Consider the following 14,693-nt stretch of genomic DNA (forward strand, 5'->3'; position numbering starts at 1 on the left):
ACTACTCTGTTGTTTCTCCTCCTCTTCCTTTCCCTCCTCTCCCAGTGAGTACATCATTTGGTTATGGAACCGGTGGTGGTGTCATCTCCTTGGAGATCCCTGAGTCTCAATGGTTACGGACTGATCATGATGATCTGAGTATGGGTATGGCTACCAGGTCAGCGAATGCCATCATAGCTCGTATTGACAGTGCTACGTCTGATGACTACATCGAAATGGAACTGGTAAAGCATAGAGTCTGATGAGATTTTTCATTCCTTAGGATAAATCACAAGAAAGCAAGGCATATGAATCGTTTTATTGAATAAAATTCACAACAGTATTGGCAGTATACTAACGATTATCTGAATAGTAATGGTTTAACATAATTAATTTGCAATATAATTTCTCTGAAGGTTTTGGATTTTTTTTTTATAATTCAAGAATGTGTCAAATGAAAGCTAAATCTTAACAAAAGAATAAGTTTGAAGATACTCTTTTATTTATGTCTAAATTAGACTCAAATCCAAGATTGATTAACCTGAAAATTGCACACACAAACAAATCATAACTGAGGTAGTTCATCATTTCAAATATCTAAGGAACATTTCGATAAGAGGGATTCCATGCAATGTGTCCTATATGACATATGTATCAATCGTTTAGTCAAGGGTCACATCAAGAAAATTAAATTTTTGGATGAAATATAGTGTACAGTATAATCTGACCTCATTTACATGTAGTATTTGTTCTGATTAAAAATACTACATGTAGATTGATTTCAGGAGGGTTTTTTAACCTTGTTACGATGCTGTGAACTCTTCTCAGGTCAATGGTTATCTGTGGACCATGTACAACTTTGGATCAGCCGATCACATGATCAGTGACGACACCAATCGCATCAACGATGGCTCCTATCATGTGATCCATTTCTCAAGGACTGGGGCCAATGCGTCTCTACAGATAGACCAGTATGCTCGTATTCATAAGACACCGAAAGGTAGGAATGCATCAATGTCATCCAAGCAAATCTCAATGCATAAGGCAATTTGATGTGTGTGGAGTAGTATGCAACTCACAATGCATACCTCAAATGCACATATTCAGTAGTTGAAAACATGAAATGTAGTCCTGATTTCCTCAGGGAGGGCGTTTTATGGTTCAATCTTTTCATTACATAGCCAGATCGTATTGAGAGTGATGAGGCAAAGGAGGTAGACAACAAAGCACTATGTGGATGAAATACTGCTCAACACTCTTTGTGGAATAAAACAAATGGCAGTGGATGTATACATCAAATAATATAAAATAAAAGTATTTGCACCTGGAGCAAATGAGCTTTGAATACCTCAGAGTCTTGAATATTAACTCTAGCCACTGTATTGTCTTCATTGAGTTATTAAATAATTGAATTTCTTAGAGGATTTTATCGTTTATCACTTACACAAAAATTAAGGAATACTTCTTTAACTGAAACCATTAATAAATAATGAATCTTTTATTTGACAGGCAAACAGTCTACATTCTTTGACGATCAGGCGATAATCAACCTCGGCGGACGCGGAGAAATGAGCGACAGCAAACGGAAAAGAAGAAGAAGAGCACCCGCCTCGTCTCAGTTTGAAGGCATGATGTCCGGTCTCTCATACAACGACATGAGAGTCCTAGATATGGCAGCGTCAGATGACCCACGTGTCGTACTCAGCGGGAACGTAGGTGAGCTTGAGAATCCAGAGAATTACATCTATGGGACACCGATACCAACAACGTCAGATGAGAGTACCATCTACCGCATCACTACCACCAGGAAGACCCCAGTATTACCCCCCATTCTCAATGTATCTAGTACAGCTAATTCAGATCTCACATCTCCTACAAAGGTAAGACTTCAATCAAATCATCTGAAATTAATTTTCTGTTCAATTTTACATCTTGTTTAATGTGTAAAGAAAAGATTAGTGTATTATGGTTTGTGAACATCATATTGTCGTTTAGAATATCAGGAGTTTGGTGTATTGATACATGATTTCTACAGTGTTTCACTGACATATTTGCAGAGCATAACAGATAATAGATTTTGCGGTGTGCCAAAAAAAGGGTGCCTTAAAACAATTTTGTTGATTAGTTGTAATGCATGAAGATCATTCACAAAGATATCCAAATACTCTTTAGTTTAGATTGAAAGAGGTCTCCAAAACAGCCATCCAACTTCTGATTATCTTCTAGCTTTTTGTTTGGGTAATGCACTCACATGTTCTTGAGTTCAGAATTCATTTAGGTAAATGAAAGGCTTATATAATACAAAGATAGCTTGTCTAAGCTCTCAAAAATATATGTTATATTTATTCTAATCCCAACAAACTAATTAGAAGCATTAATGTATGCACATTTGTATGCTTTGAATCCTCTATAGATTACAATGTCAATAGCCCCGACTTCTGATGGTGAATATACACCTGATGATCAAGACATTATTTTTGTGACTGGATCAGGATGTATGTCAGATGTACCTGAGGACTGCACTCCACAAGCAGCAGGTGAGCTAGGGATTAGAAGTGATCCATATCATATTTGTCTTTCAGTTTAGGAAGCATTAATGTATTTGCAGTCAATCATTTCATGAAAAGTATGGCTGGTAAAGGATTACAGAGACAGTGTTTTTAGGGACTTTATTTATGAAATGGTTATTGTGTTTGAATCATTTCTGTATTATATTCATGTAGATGGAAGGAAAGGCTATACCAATTGCATTGATTAGTTAATGTCTCTGCTTATATGTCTTTTGGGATCCATATGAGCATTAAATTTACATAAAATGATATGAGCTAACATAATTACCAAATATGTTTATGATTGTGCCGCAACAAGGAGTTAAATGATAGTGAGCCCTTTATTATTTTTAAAGAGTTCAATACTCTTGAAACAAAATTTGTAAATCCCCTTTACATTATGGTCATAGGAAAGAAAAGAAAATCTGACTTTTTTTGATAATTAAGTAAAAAAAGTGGAGGTATCAAAAGAGTTCCATGATGGTTTGGGATTGTCTTGTCAAACAAGTGTTCAATGTGGTGTAATATTAAAACAATATTCATATGACTAGGAAAGAAAGCAGGTATTGTCATGACAGAAATTAATCTAAAGTTTTCTGACATTGTTTTGGGGGGAAGTTTAGCTTACTTTTGATAGTCTTTTTTTTTTTTTTAATTCATGCCTTATTACATTCACATTTTAGATTCATGCCCAAGTCTGGAACATTCATCTTTTAGAATCATTCATATTTTTTTGTTGCATCATCTATTTCTTTATTTGCAGTAACTCCCAGAGGTAAACAATATCATTTTTTATTATTTTAAGCTAATATATTAATTGTTGCTTTCCATCCTTTTTTCTAATACAAGTGGATTGTTGGTTGTCTCCTTTTTCCTTCATTAAAAGTCCCCTTGACACTTAATCACTTTCATAGCATGACCTTTTTCTTTTCATTTAGATTTATTTATTTGCAAAGAGCTGTATATTTCTTTCATTCTGTGTTCCACCCAAGGTGAATTAAAATTCAGAATAAATAGGAAGACACATAGCTAGAACTGATTTCCTTTTCCTCACTGATTGTGGATGTGGTGAAGTTATCTACTTAATGGATAAATGTGTGACACCATTTGCTGCTACCATGTGTACTATCGTATTTCCCTCTTCATGTACCAAGAAGTTAACCATCCTCAAATGATCAAACATGACTTTTCTTATTTTAGTTAAGGATGTGTTACATTGGGAGAGGGTATTGTGAAAATAAAAACACTTGATTATTTTCTCCTTATAGTTTAAGTATATATTTAACTACATCCCTATGTGCATGCTTCTTATTTGAAAAGTTTTACAACTCTTTTCTCCCTTTTGCTTGAGTACTTATTATTTTAGGGAAATTTCTACAATTTCTTTCATATTTGAATTGGCTGGTATATTGTTGGAACCACTATTTACATGTAGATTGTAGTACTTCTTTCATTCTTGATAACATTCCAGTCTAATATGTGTCTTTTCTTCAATTCTGTAATTGATAACTTATCTTTTGTACCAACTATGATAGTGCTTTGTTTGATCTATTCAAAGATCAATTACTAGTATATTCCCCTGAAATACAACTCCTTGAATCCTCCGTTTTATCACTTAGACTTCCATATGATTTATATATATGCAAGCCATCATATATAACGCTTCAAAATCCCATTTTCTCCTCCCCTGCCCAGCAAACCCATCCCCCAAAAAAAATATTTTAAAAATAAAAAATAAAATCCTCCACTATATTTATTTATTTAATCAAGCAAAATGTCAAGGTTTGTTTTATTGATATATTCACAGTAAGGATGACCCTATTGTCCATATTCTATGAATTCACTTAAACCTGACCCTAGGTTTAACACGTTTAACAAAAGGAAAACTTGAACTCAAGACTAACTTCTTTGTTGAACCCAATTTGGGGGGGGGGGGATCTGAACCCTGTATTGGGTTTAATTTTAGTAGAATCCAGGGCCTATAAGTTGTGATAGCATAGTTCTGTATTGAAGTTCCATCTCATATATAAATTGATCCCAATTATATGAACACTTTTCCTCATAAATTGGACGGAAATGTGCATTTCTTTGGCACTATCTTCCAGTACCAGGAAGGCCATTTCAAGTATACTTTGTCCACATGTTAGTCATGGATGTTTCTATTTCTTTCATTAGGTGAGGATATCTTTGTACCAGGAGAGACAATGAGTACACCCCCTCCTGACAAGCCTGGTGCTCCCGTCACCACCGAGTCTGCTTCACCCATGTCCCCTCAGCCCCTTCCCCCTTCCAGCACGGAGCCAGGATCAGGATGTGACGATGATGACGAGGATTGTATGACTGCATCAGGAGAGAACTCAGGCACCAAGCCAAGCCCTACCAAAGACTTCACTTTCACCCCCGTGGATGCTACTGGGGTAACGGTAGCAGGATCCACACCCCAATCAGGTGCCAGCCAGGGTAACAATGGTTTTGATTTCTTGGGTGAAGCTGGGCTGGTAGTGGGTGCCGTCTCCGCAGCTGCCGTTATATTCATCCTCGTCATCCTCGCCATCTACAAATTCAAGAATCGCAATGAAGGCTCGTACCAGATCAACGAGAGTCGGAATTATGACTATGAAGCGACGCGCACCTCCCTCTTACCCGCGACAGCCACAAACGGTACCCTACCATCAAAACCAAAACCTTCATTACCACCAGAGTATGCGACAAAAGAATGGTATGTCTAGCAGTAGATGTAGGCATAGATAGATATAGCACATATGTAGCTTTGTCTTCTTTTTGTATATTTGAAGATTTAAAACAAAAAAATCACATATATGATATAGTATTTCAATCCAAACTATTCTAACAGTGTGTGTATATATATATAAAAAGCAATGTCCTATGCTAATTTGATATGCAATTATGAAACTATGAGGCATTTTGATGGATGCTTCATGTGTAGTACTTAAGGTTGATTTTATGGATCTTGCCAGTATGTCAAAATGAATACATGTAATATACAAGTCACACCCAATTTATAGACCTCAAATAATTTTAATTATTGTAATTTTTTGTTGGTAATTCATTTTTTATTTTCTTGATTTCAAATTATAGCTTTAACCATTTGATAAAACACATAGAAAGGCTATGTCTAGTCTAATAACCTGATGTAAAACTGATATTTACAGGCTTATCTTTAAAAGTATACTTGAACCTTTCTCAGTAGAATTTGGAACAACAAGTAATTCAGTTTGCAATTTAATGTTCAGTGTTTGCATATGTACTTATGATTCATCAAATGGTTGTTGAATGAGAAGCATTAAGTCACACCATCTTCTATCTTCCAATAAATTGTTTGCCATGTCTGCGTTATCATTTTACTTGTATAGTTATGATACAGATACTGATAAGCTTCTGTACTTTATGGACATTTATGCTTTATAAACCGACATGTATCATTATAATTTTAGGAACAGGTAATGTTCGTTTGATGGACTTTATTCTTTCACCATGTCTGGGAGCAACAGGTAGTGAACTTTAATTGATTCATATCTTTTATCAAATCTTGAACTGTAAAAACAGAAGGTCATAGTTCATTGATACTACCGGTATATCAATATGTAGTATCAATATACTAGATAAAGTACTTGTATAGTATCACTATACCAAGTATTTTATTTTCAACTACCAGACATTTACGTAGTCATGTGACTTTGTTAAGACTGGAATAGAGAAAGGACTGGTGCGTTGAATACTAGGAATGGCTTCATTGAATGGCATTTGAATTTATGAATGTTAAAGCTTTCATAAGTAATGTTCAGGCTTGTATGCACTGAGTACATGTATATCAATTAGACATCCCTTGGCTTACCTTTTTCTATCTTGAATGAAATTAATAAGTTATCAATGACAGTCACTGTCGATACACTGTCATGACATTTCTCATTAAAATTCCTAATAAGAAGCTGCTTAAAGTTTCTTATATCTTTACTGTTTGTTTGAGCATTAGGATGTTGTTGACTTACATGTAATTGGGTGCTACCAGTAAAGTGAGTTTCATATATCCATATATTTGCTTCACTTTTCATGTTGTGTTTTTACTCTATAGGAAGCACTAGTCTTGTAACCACCTCTTCCTTTACATACAACTCATAAGAATATATTGATCAAACTTATTTGATCACTAGATGTAATGTATAGAGTTATCCACTAAGAAAATGCTGTATGATTTTAAATGAATTCACATTATTATACTAGATGATAAGTATGGAATGTGAAACAGAATTGTTTTTCTCCAGCTGTATTAAAAATTATTTGCAATCAAATCTACTAACAAACTTATGGACAAGATGCAATCATGATGTATGAACTGAAATGGACTTTTGATTTTCTTTTTTTCGTTAAAACTAATCTAATAAGCTTAGGAAATCAAGTTTGTATGAGAGCTATAGTTCTGATTGTACAAATTAAAGAAACTGAAATTTGAAGAAACAAAGCGCAGTACTGAATCGTATTGAAAATTTGTTGAAACAAGTAATATAAAGATTTGTATGTATGACATTAGTGACACACGTGCAAATTAAATAAGTTTATTCTGATTTGAATCTGTAGGAATCCAAAAACAAAGAAGCAACATTTCAATACGAGGATTTTTCAAATTCTTGTCCTTGCAACTGAGAAGGTAAAATGATTAATCAGCAGCTTTTGCAGTCGGTGTTTTAGGTTTTATGTGGTAACTTTGAATTCCTTCTCAGGATTTGCAATCTCCAGAGGAATTTGTTTATGATTATAGATTTGATGTTAAATGTGTGCTAAATTTAAACAAGCTTTATGAAGTCTTTGATTGGACTTGAATGATTACATTACACGTTCTTGTTTATATAAAAATATAAATCAGTGTCCTTTATTTCTGTAATGTTTTTTTTATAATTCAGTGATGTATAAACTTACACATGAAATGAATAAAGAGAAACAATGTACTAAAATCTCAGAGAAGATGAAATTGCCAGGTGCAATTATTGGATGAAAAGTCAAGACAAGATCTTTAGGAAATACATGTATTGTCATTTTATTATTAATATTATTACTATTATTATGCTGTCATGTAAATATGGATGCCCTGTAAATCTTACATTCCTTTTCACACAAAATATGTTCTGTAGAGATAACAGATACAGGTTTACAAATGAGATATTGTATAGTTTGAAAACGAATGAGTGATGTACATAGAGATATGTATTTAGTATGTAACATAAATAACCTATTAGTCTGCTAAAAAAAGACACACAGACTATAATGTTCAGAGAAATATGTAGTAGAATTAGTTATATTTTTAGAAAATACTGATCAGTAGTTTTTGTGATTGCCATCTTTGCTGATTTGCATGTTCATTTTATTTCTTATATTTCTATCCAAGCATCTGCATTACTTTCAGAACTTATATTAATTAGAACTATACTCTTAATTAAGGTTTATTAATTCAAAATTAGTCCTATAGTAAAACAAATGAATGAGAGAATAAGTTCTGTAAATTTTCCTTTTCTTGAGTTAGCTTTGAAGGAGAGCTACTGCAGAATACTAGAGATTAGAACTCTGTTCCGTTTCATTGCTCAAAAGAAAGAAAATTATATTTTCTGTTCAGAGCCAGAAGGGTGTTAATGCTGTTAAAGTTTATGAGTTAATGCCCTTTTGTCTAGAAAGCAAGGGAGATGACCTACGGGCTTAACATTAACATCCTTTTATTCAAATATTATGTTCTGAGAGCCAAAAAGATGTGAGGTGTTTTAGAGGATATGAGTTAATGTCATTTTTGCTCTCAGCAGGCATGTTGTGTATGTAATGTATAATGAAGAAGTTTAAAAGACGATGGTTTATTAAAGGTAATGCACCATCCCATTTAAAGTTGGCCATAATCGTAATTAGGCTTATTTATAGTCCTAGATATGTACCAAGACCAACAAGTCTGAGAATATAACCATGTATTTGTACAAAGGTTTCATTCATGCATTGCATTATGGGAGAACATACGCCATAATTATATACTAATTGCTACAAGCACAAGCTTATACATCTAATTTCTTGCAAAATTACTTCATACCTCTGCATATTAATCACACACAGTAATGCGTTGTCTGTTGAGAGCCAGAAGGGTGGTTAAGCTGTGTTTAATACAAGATAATGCCCTTCTGTCTCCAAGCAGAGAGGTTATGATAAGCCTGTACCTAGTTTTCTTACATTGCTGAGATTGGTTCTAATAAGAGTCTATATGCTGCAGGGAAGCAATTTTGAAAAACAAACTTAGAAAAGTATTTTGTTCTGGGTTCCCCCAGCATGCAGTAAACAATGTTTGTATTGAATACATGTATATTTCTTAAAAGTTGGAAAATGGAAGCAAGTAACAAATAATTTCCCCAACATATGGGTGCTGTGTTGTTAGTTTCTCATAATGTAAGAGTAATTTTATGTTAAGATTTAGCCAGGAATTATGCATGGCATACAACCGACTACAAATCTTATTTTCTTCATTACGTTATTCGACAAGATTTCCCAACCCTTTCATAATACATAAACCCGTAGCTTTATATCATGAATATTACTGGTTGTCTGTCCAATGTCAATCAGTTTGATCAATTACGCATGCAGCAAAATGGCAATGACGAGTATTTATATGTCAAACTATGTAAAAAAATTGCTTCCAAATAAGTTAGTATAAAACTTTTAGAATGTAATTTATTTGAAAAGATTACTATATTATGTAGCTTTGTTTTGTATTTTTGTTTATTTGTTTTGTTTTAAGTAGGTTGTTATTTTGATATATTTTATTCAGCCTCCCTGGCATATTTTCATTATGCAAGTGTAGCAATAAATGTGAATTTGAATGACTATAGTGATTGTCACAGTATTTTATACTTGCATTTCTGTAGTGTATATGATGACGATGTTGATAATGATCCTGATAATTTGGACAACAGTGATTAGGATAATGAGGATGATGAAGTTGAAGTTGAAGATGATGATGATGATGATGATGATGATAATGATGATGATGATGATGTTGATAGTGATGTTATTGGTAGTGAAGATGATGATTGATGAAGATGGTGACAGACTAAAAGATGAATTGTTGATGATAATGAACGCGAGTACAAGATTTTGATGCAGTTGGCCAGTGGGCGTAATGAGTTTTTGAAGGGGAAATATTGGATATATATATAATTACCACATAATAATAACAGACCACTTTTTGTAATGTAATCAAATTTAATGCATAAATCTTTGTTAAGTGCCATGATACATGATACAAAATATTTCATTCACCTGATACACATGATTGTATTTCAATAGTCAGAATGCAAATTGCATACATTATTTGTTGCTAGGTAGGACAAACATTATGGTTTGTCCTACTTAACATCACGGAAAGTTAAAGTAAAATCTAATCATAAAAAAGTAAAGTTGAAGTGTCATAGTTGAGTGGTTAAGCACTTGATTGGACATGCAAAGGTCGTGGGTTCGATTTCCCCGCAAGGTACTTACGTCCTTGAGCAATTATATCTGCATTGCTTCTTTTCAACCAGGGAGCCTGGAGAATGTGTAAAAAAATTTGGTGGGGAAGCCTGAATCTGACGACCAGGGTATATCTGTAAAGCACTTCTACTAGAGACATCATATACCCAGGATATAATCAACATAACTAAGTTCTGCATTTTTTAAGTTGCAATTATTCAATACGTCTCCATGACGTATCTTGCACTATGCGAAAAAATCCATCATAAAGGCACCCTAGATATAATCATTGCAAATATATTTTCTCACATTCCCAGTACAAAACAAATCTATTCCTTCATTAATAATTAAGAAAAAATAGAAAAATTTATTTGACAGAGTAAGCAGGAGACCGATAAGAATGGTACAGGATTGCGTTTCATTGATTACACCTTCAGAAATTCAAAACTGCCTTAATTCTGATTTGAATTTGCTAAAAATTCACTAATTTTTTTTTTTTTTTTTGGGGGGGGGGGGGGTTGCATTCATTAAAACCAATTTAACATCAGGATACACTTTCCATTTAATATATTGCAATTGATTAGTTTTTAAAAAGCTTCTTTGATTACCTCTTTAGGAACACCTGTATGTTGGAAACTGATAAGTTCTTATTTCAATATGGGAATTTTTTTAAACTTCCCATTCTTTTTATGCCGTATGCCATATACATGTACTTCAAATTCTCCATACGGTCATCAACGAATTAGGGCTCTCGTTCTGCTTTATATTTGTTCAATACTTAATTTCTACACAACTGTTGCGAGGCTGCAGTACATGTAGACCAATTATAAAACTACAATAGCCAAGTTTGTATAGCGATGATTCAAGGTTCTCTGATTTTTTTTAAAGTTATGAATTTGGTGCCGAGGTCACAAGGAATATGGGAAGGGGGGCAAGAGCCATAGTACACTTTTCAATGAGCCTAATTACGAGAAACCTACATAACAATTGACAACTAAGTAAATAGCTTGCATATATTGTTGGAAGATGAAATCACATAATTCACCTTGTCGGGAAAGGAAATCAATGCCACTTTTAAAAACAAAATCAATGAAATAAACTTTTCCGTATTCACCAAAACCTCTCCGTAATATATGATATCGAGACAATACTAGAAAGTTAGAAACATAAATGATTGAGGCAAAATAAGGCATATTATCTTCCAAGTCCACAAATTGCTTCTCTCGCCACAATCTTCATCATTCTCATTACTTTGTCTTTGCAGCATGCAGCATTATTAGTAGGGCACTTAATAATCCCACGTCTCTGTGACATTTCACTAGCTGGTAAGATGATAGCTTGCATTCTAAGAAGACACATTCAGTTGCTGAAGGTAGAACTTAGTATCCTAGCTTACTGTATTAAATTGGAGTAAAGGCCTTCTTCTTGCAATTTTATTGCAATGTTTAAAGTTCTCCAGTGATCCGATCATTAATATATATTGTTGCATTTTAATTCAATCTCATTCAGAGGCGTATCCAGACACGAGTCATATACAGGGGTCCTAAAGATATTCTAGAGAGGGTTGGGGTTGGGTTGGGGTTAGGTTGGGGTGGGGGGCTGGAATGCAATTGGGTAGCTCTGCTTGACGTAGACAATCTGCAAGTACCGGTGGTACAGCTGGTGGGGGCTTCAATTCAAACAGAGGGGCGTTCCTAGCTTCATCAACCACTATGTTGGATACGCCAATGTTCTCCAATCAAATCAGTTAATTGCTCTTCGACTTTGTACTGATGACCCCACCTCCAAGCCCCCTTTGATTCAGCAAGATATAAACCAAAGCAGCTCCAAACACGACAGCTGGTACAGTGTGGGATAGGGGCTCTCCGACCATCACGAGAGTGTAGGCTGCTCCGATCATGATGCCGAGGAGAGGCACGGCGGCAAACACTCGACAAACAGGTCGTCCAAATGCGAGCAAGGCACCTAACAGCACCTCAGTAGCGCCCACCAGGGATAGGTACATCGCAGCGGTCTTTATACCCACTACGTCCCGTAGCGGAAGAACGGTTAGGAATCTCTCAAAGTCGGTGTACATTTGAGGTAGCCCATGTCCCTTCTGGTCGTTGTCGAGGGGTATGAGTTTTACGAAGCCTGCTACGATGAAAAGTAGTCCGAAGACAAGGGCGAGGTAGTGACTGACCGCCATTTCTCTACTATTTCACAAAGCTACAGGGAAGCGACTGTGCTCGAATGGGTTGAATTAGCCTCAGCCTCGGTTGTGTAGAACACAATACAATACCGCTCGCGCTCGAAAAACGACACATGGCCATGCTATAATCGCACAATATGGTTTACCAGTGGCGTAGCTATGCGCCGGGCACAGGGGCACGTGCCCCCTTCCCCGTTGAATCCTTGAATCATGCCTTTTGTATTTAATAAGGTCGAGTGAAGAGTGTTATGCATGGGAAAAGGAAAAGAACGTGAGATAATGTAGAGAGATAGAATTGCTTGCATGGTAACGCTCTTCATGCAGTATGATAATCCCTTATATAATTATAGGTCTACTAATTAATTAACGTGATAACTCTTAAAATGATATCTGTAGTATGAAATACATTATACCGTTTCACTTTGAAATTATTTTTTTTCCACTCTATTTATTTATTTATTTATTTATTTCCTCTCATAGGGTGGATGGCCCTTTCAGCACAGCTTATTTTCAAAGGGGTCCACATACATAAAAATAACAATAAATATACAGTGAATTATACAATAATAAGAAAAACTTGCAAATGCAAGAAGTAAGGCAATGAATATGTACATGTAAAGTTACAACAAATAAATATCTAACAAATTAATGTACAAAACAAACAAGCAATAAGACAGTTAAATGCAGATATTCAACTAGAACGACAACAAGCATACGAGTAAAACTGTAAAACCGATAACATAACACACAAAACATCAAGGTAAACATAAAAGAAGGGCAGGGGTTATATATTCTGCCCTCTCAAAATGTGACCATCATTGATCGTTTTTCAACCATTTGGTGTTGCGCAAGAGAATGTTATAGTTGTACATGATATATTGGAATATATGTCATCAACTTCATTTAAAACAAAGTATCAGAAACCGCGAGAGACCAACAAACGTATATCATTTTGGGTATTTTAATGAGGAAATATATGATTTCAGAGAAAAATGTACTTTTTTCTTGCTCACCTTAACGGGTTAGTTCAGTATATAGGTCCATGGTTTCAGGCAACGAGGTTAAATAAATGTCCCCTTATTATGAGGATATTCGGGTACCTTGCTGCCATGGCGCTCAAATATATAACCTTATTCACTGTATCTTTTTTTAATATGGAGATGACATTTATTCCACAACAAAGTATTCCCCCCCCCCCTTGGTTGCTTATCCTGGCAATGAAATGACCAAACATATAATTTTAGATTTTAAATCTCGTGTTTTTTTATGACTAGATAGAAATTTTGTTTCAATGCTTGTTGTATAGGCTAAAAACAGGGGCGGATCTAGCTTTTTGCCAGGGGGGGGGGTGGTTCGACCAAAAAAAAATTCCAAAAATCGCGCCGTTTTACTGTTTTACTTTTTTCCCTCTCACTTGTCCACCCGGGGGGGGGGGTTAAACCGCCGAACCCCCCCCCCCCCTAGATCCGCCCCTGAAACATATATCTGATGCAGTATGTTCTTGGGAACTGTTGCTTGAACTAATAAAGCAGAGATTAAAAAAAACACATTACAAATTAATTTGATTAGTATTTCAGAACCTTGGATGTATACTTTAAACGCTCGAAGGTTGAATTGTACTGGAGGTACGTTTACACTTCGATGGAGTTCAACATCATGATAATAGCGAAATGCCTATATGTTTGGAACGTAGTGTGAAATGTGGCACGTGTGAGGGTAACCGCGAACGTTCCTCTTTCATCATTGAAAAATTGAAATATAGGCCTACAATACATTCAGGCGCGTACGCAGGATTTTTTTCAAGGGGGAGGGGGGGGGGGGGTTAACAATTTCAAATCGAGCCGAATATTTTGTAACGCCTCAGCCAGCCGCTGAAAAAGCGGGGGGGGGGTGGGGGGAGGGGGGGTGGGGGGGAGGGGGGGGGGGGGGGGTAAGAGGACATATTTCTTCTTTTTTTTTTTTTGGTCCCAAAAATTTCGCCACGACTCAGTCAGCCACTGAATAAGCGGGGGGGGGGGGGGGGGTCATTTTTTTTTTCGGTCCCGAAATTTGAAAATTTGACCGATCAACATTTCATTCTGTTGGGGGGGGGGGGGAGGGGTAAGGTCACCTTTTTTCAGCTCACCGATTAGCATTTTTTTTTTTTTTAATAAAAAAATAAAAAATAAAAAAACGAAGGGGGGTGGGTTTCCTCCAAAACACACACACATATCAACAAAAAAATGAAGGGGGTTTAACCCCCCCCCCCCCCCCCTGCGTACGCGCCTTCCTACATTGTACGGAATACTGGACATATTCCATATTGAGGTGTGGCCTCGAGCCCTCGACTGAGGCTCGAGAATCTCGAGACCACATCACAATCAATGTCATAGGTTCACATTTTCTTTAAAAAACGATGGTTGATAATAAATAAACAAGAAGAAAAATGTGTTTGTTATCAGGCTCATGACGTTATTATAACAGGTCGCATATTAACTTCATAT

The 14,693-nt window shown here is 35.6% G+C and overlaps 2 protein-coding genes across 7 annotated transcripts in view; one reads left to right on the forward strand and one right to left on the reverse strand.

Annotated features, from left to right (window-relative positions):
• LOC115917961 (neurexin-3-like) overlaps positions 1 to 5,259 on the forward strand; it is a 117,654-nt gene extending 112,395 nt beyond the window's left edge. For 5 of the 6 annotated variants that reach the window (XM_030998392.1, XM_030998396.1, XM_030998397.1 and 2 more), the window contains 6 exons: positions 46 to 224; positions 808 to 979; positions 1,489 to 1,859; positions 2,393 to 2,516; positions 3,292 to 3,303; positions 4,704 to 5,259. In XM_030998392.1, coding sequence (XP_030854252.1) covers positions 46 to 224; positions 808 to 979; positions 1,489 to 1,859; positions 2,393 to 2,516; positions 3,292 to 3,303; positions 4,704 to 5,257 — 1,412 coding nt within the window. In that variant the 3' untranslated portion in view covers positions 5,258 to 5,259. The remainder of the gene's footprint in view (positions 1 to 45; positions 225 to 807; positions 980 to 1,488; positions 1,860 to 2,392; positions 2,517 to 3,291; positions 3,304 to 4,703) is intronic. The other variant, XM_030998394.1, reaches the window with a different exon arrangement.
• A 5,267-nt stretch (positions 5,260 to 10,526) lies between these two features.
• LOC115929718 lies at positions 10,527 to 12,356 on the reverse strand. Its single transcript, XM_030999595.1, has one exon. It carries the CDS (start codon positions 12,205 to 12,207, stop codon positions 11,767 to 11,769), a length of 441 nt encoding a protein of 146 aa, XP_030855455.1. The 5' UTR covers positions 12,208 to 12,356; the 3' UTR covers positions 10,527 to 11,766.
• Positions 12,357 to 14,693: the final 2,337 nt, after the last annotated feature.

This window comes from Strongylocentrotus purpuratus, unplaced genomic scaffold, assembly GCF_000002235.5.
Source record: "Strongylocentrotus purpuratus isolate Spur 01 unplaced genomic scaffold, Spur_5.0 spur5_scaffold_5, whole genome shotgun sequence".
Lineage (NCBI taxonomy): Eukaryota > Metazoa > Echinodermata > Echinoidea > Camarodonta > Strongylocentrotidae > Strongylocentrotus > Strongylocentrotus purpuratus.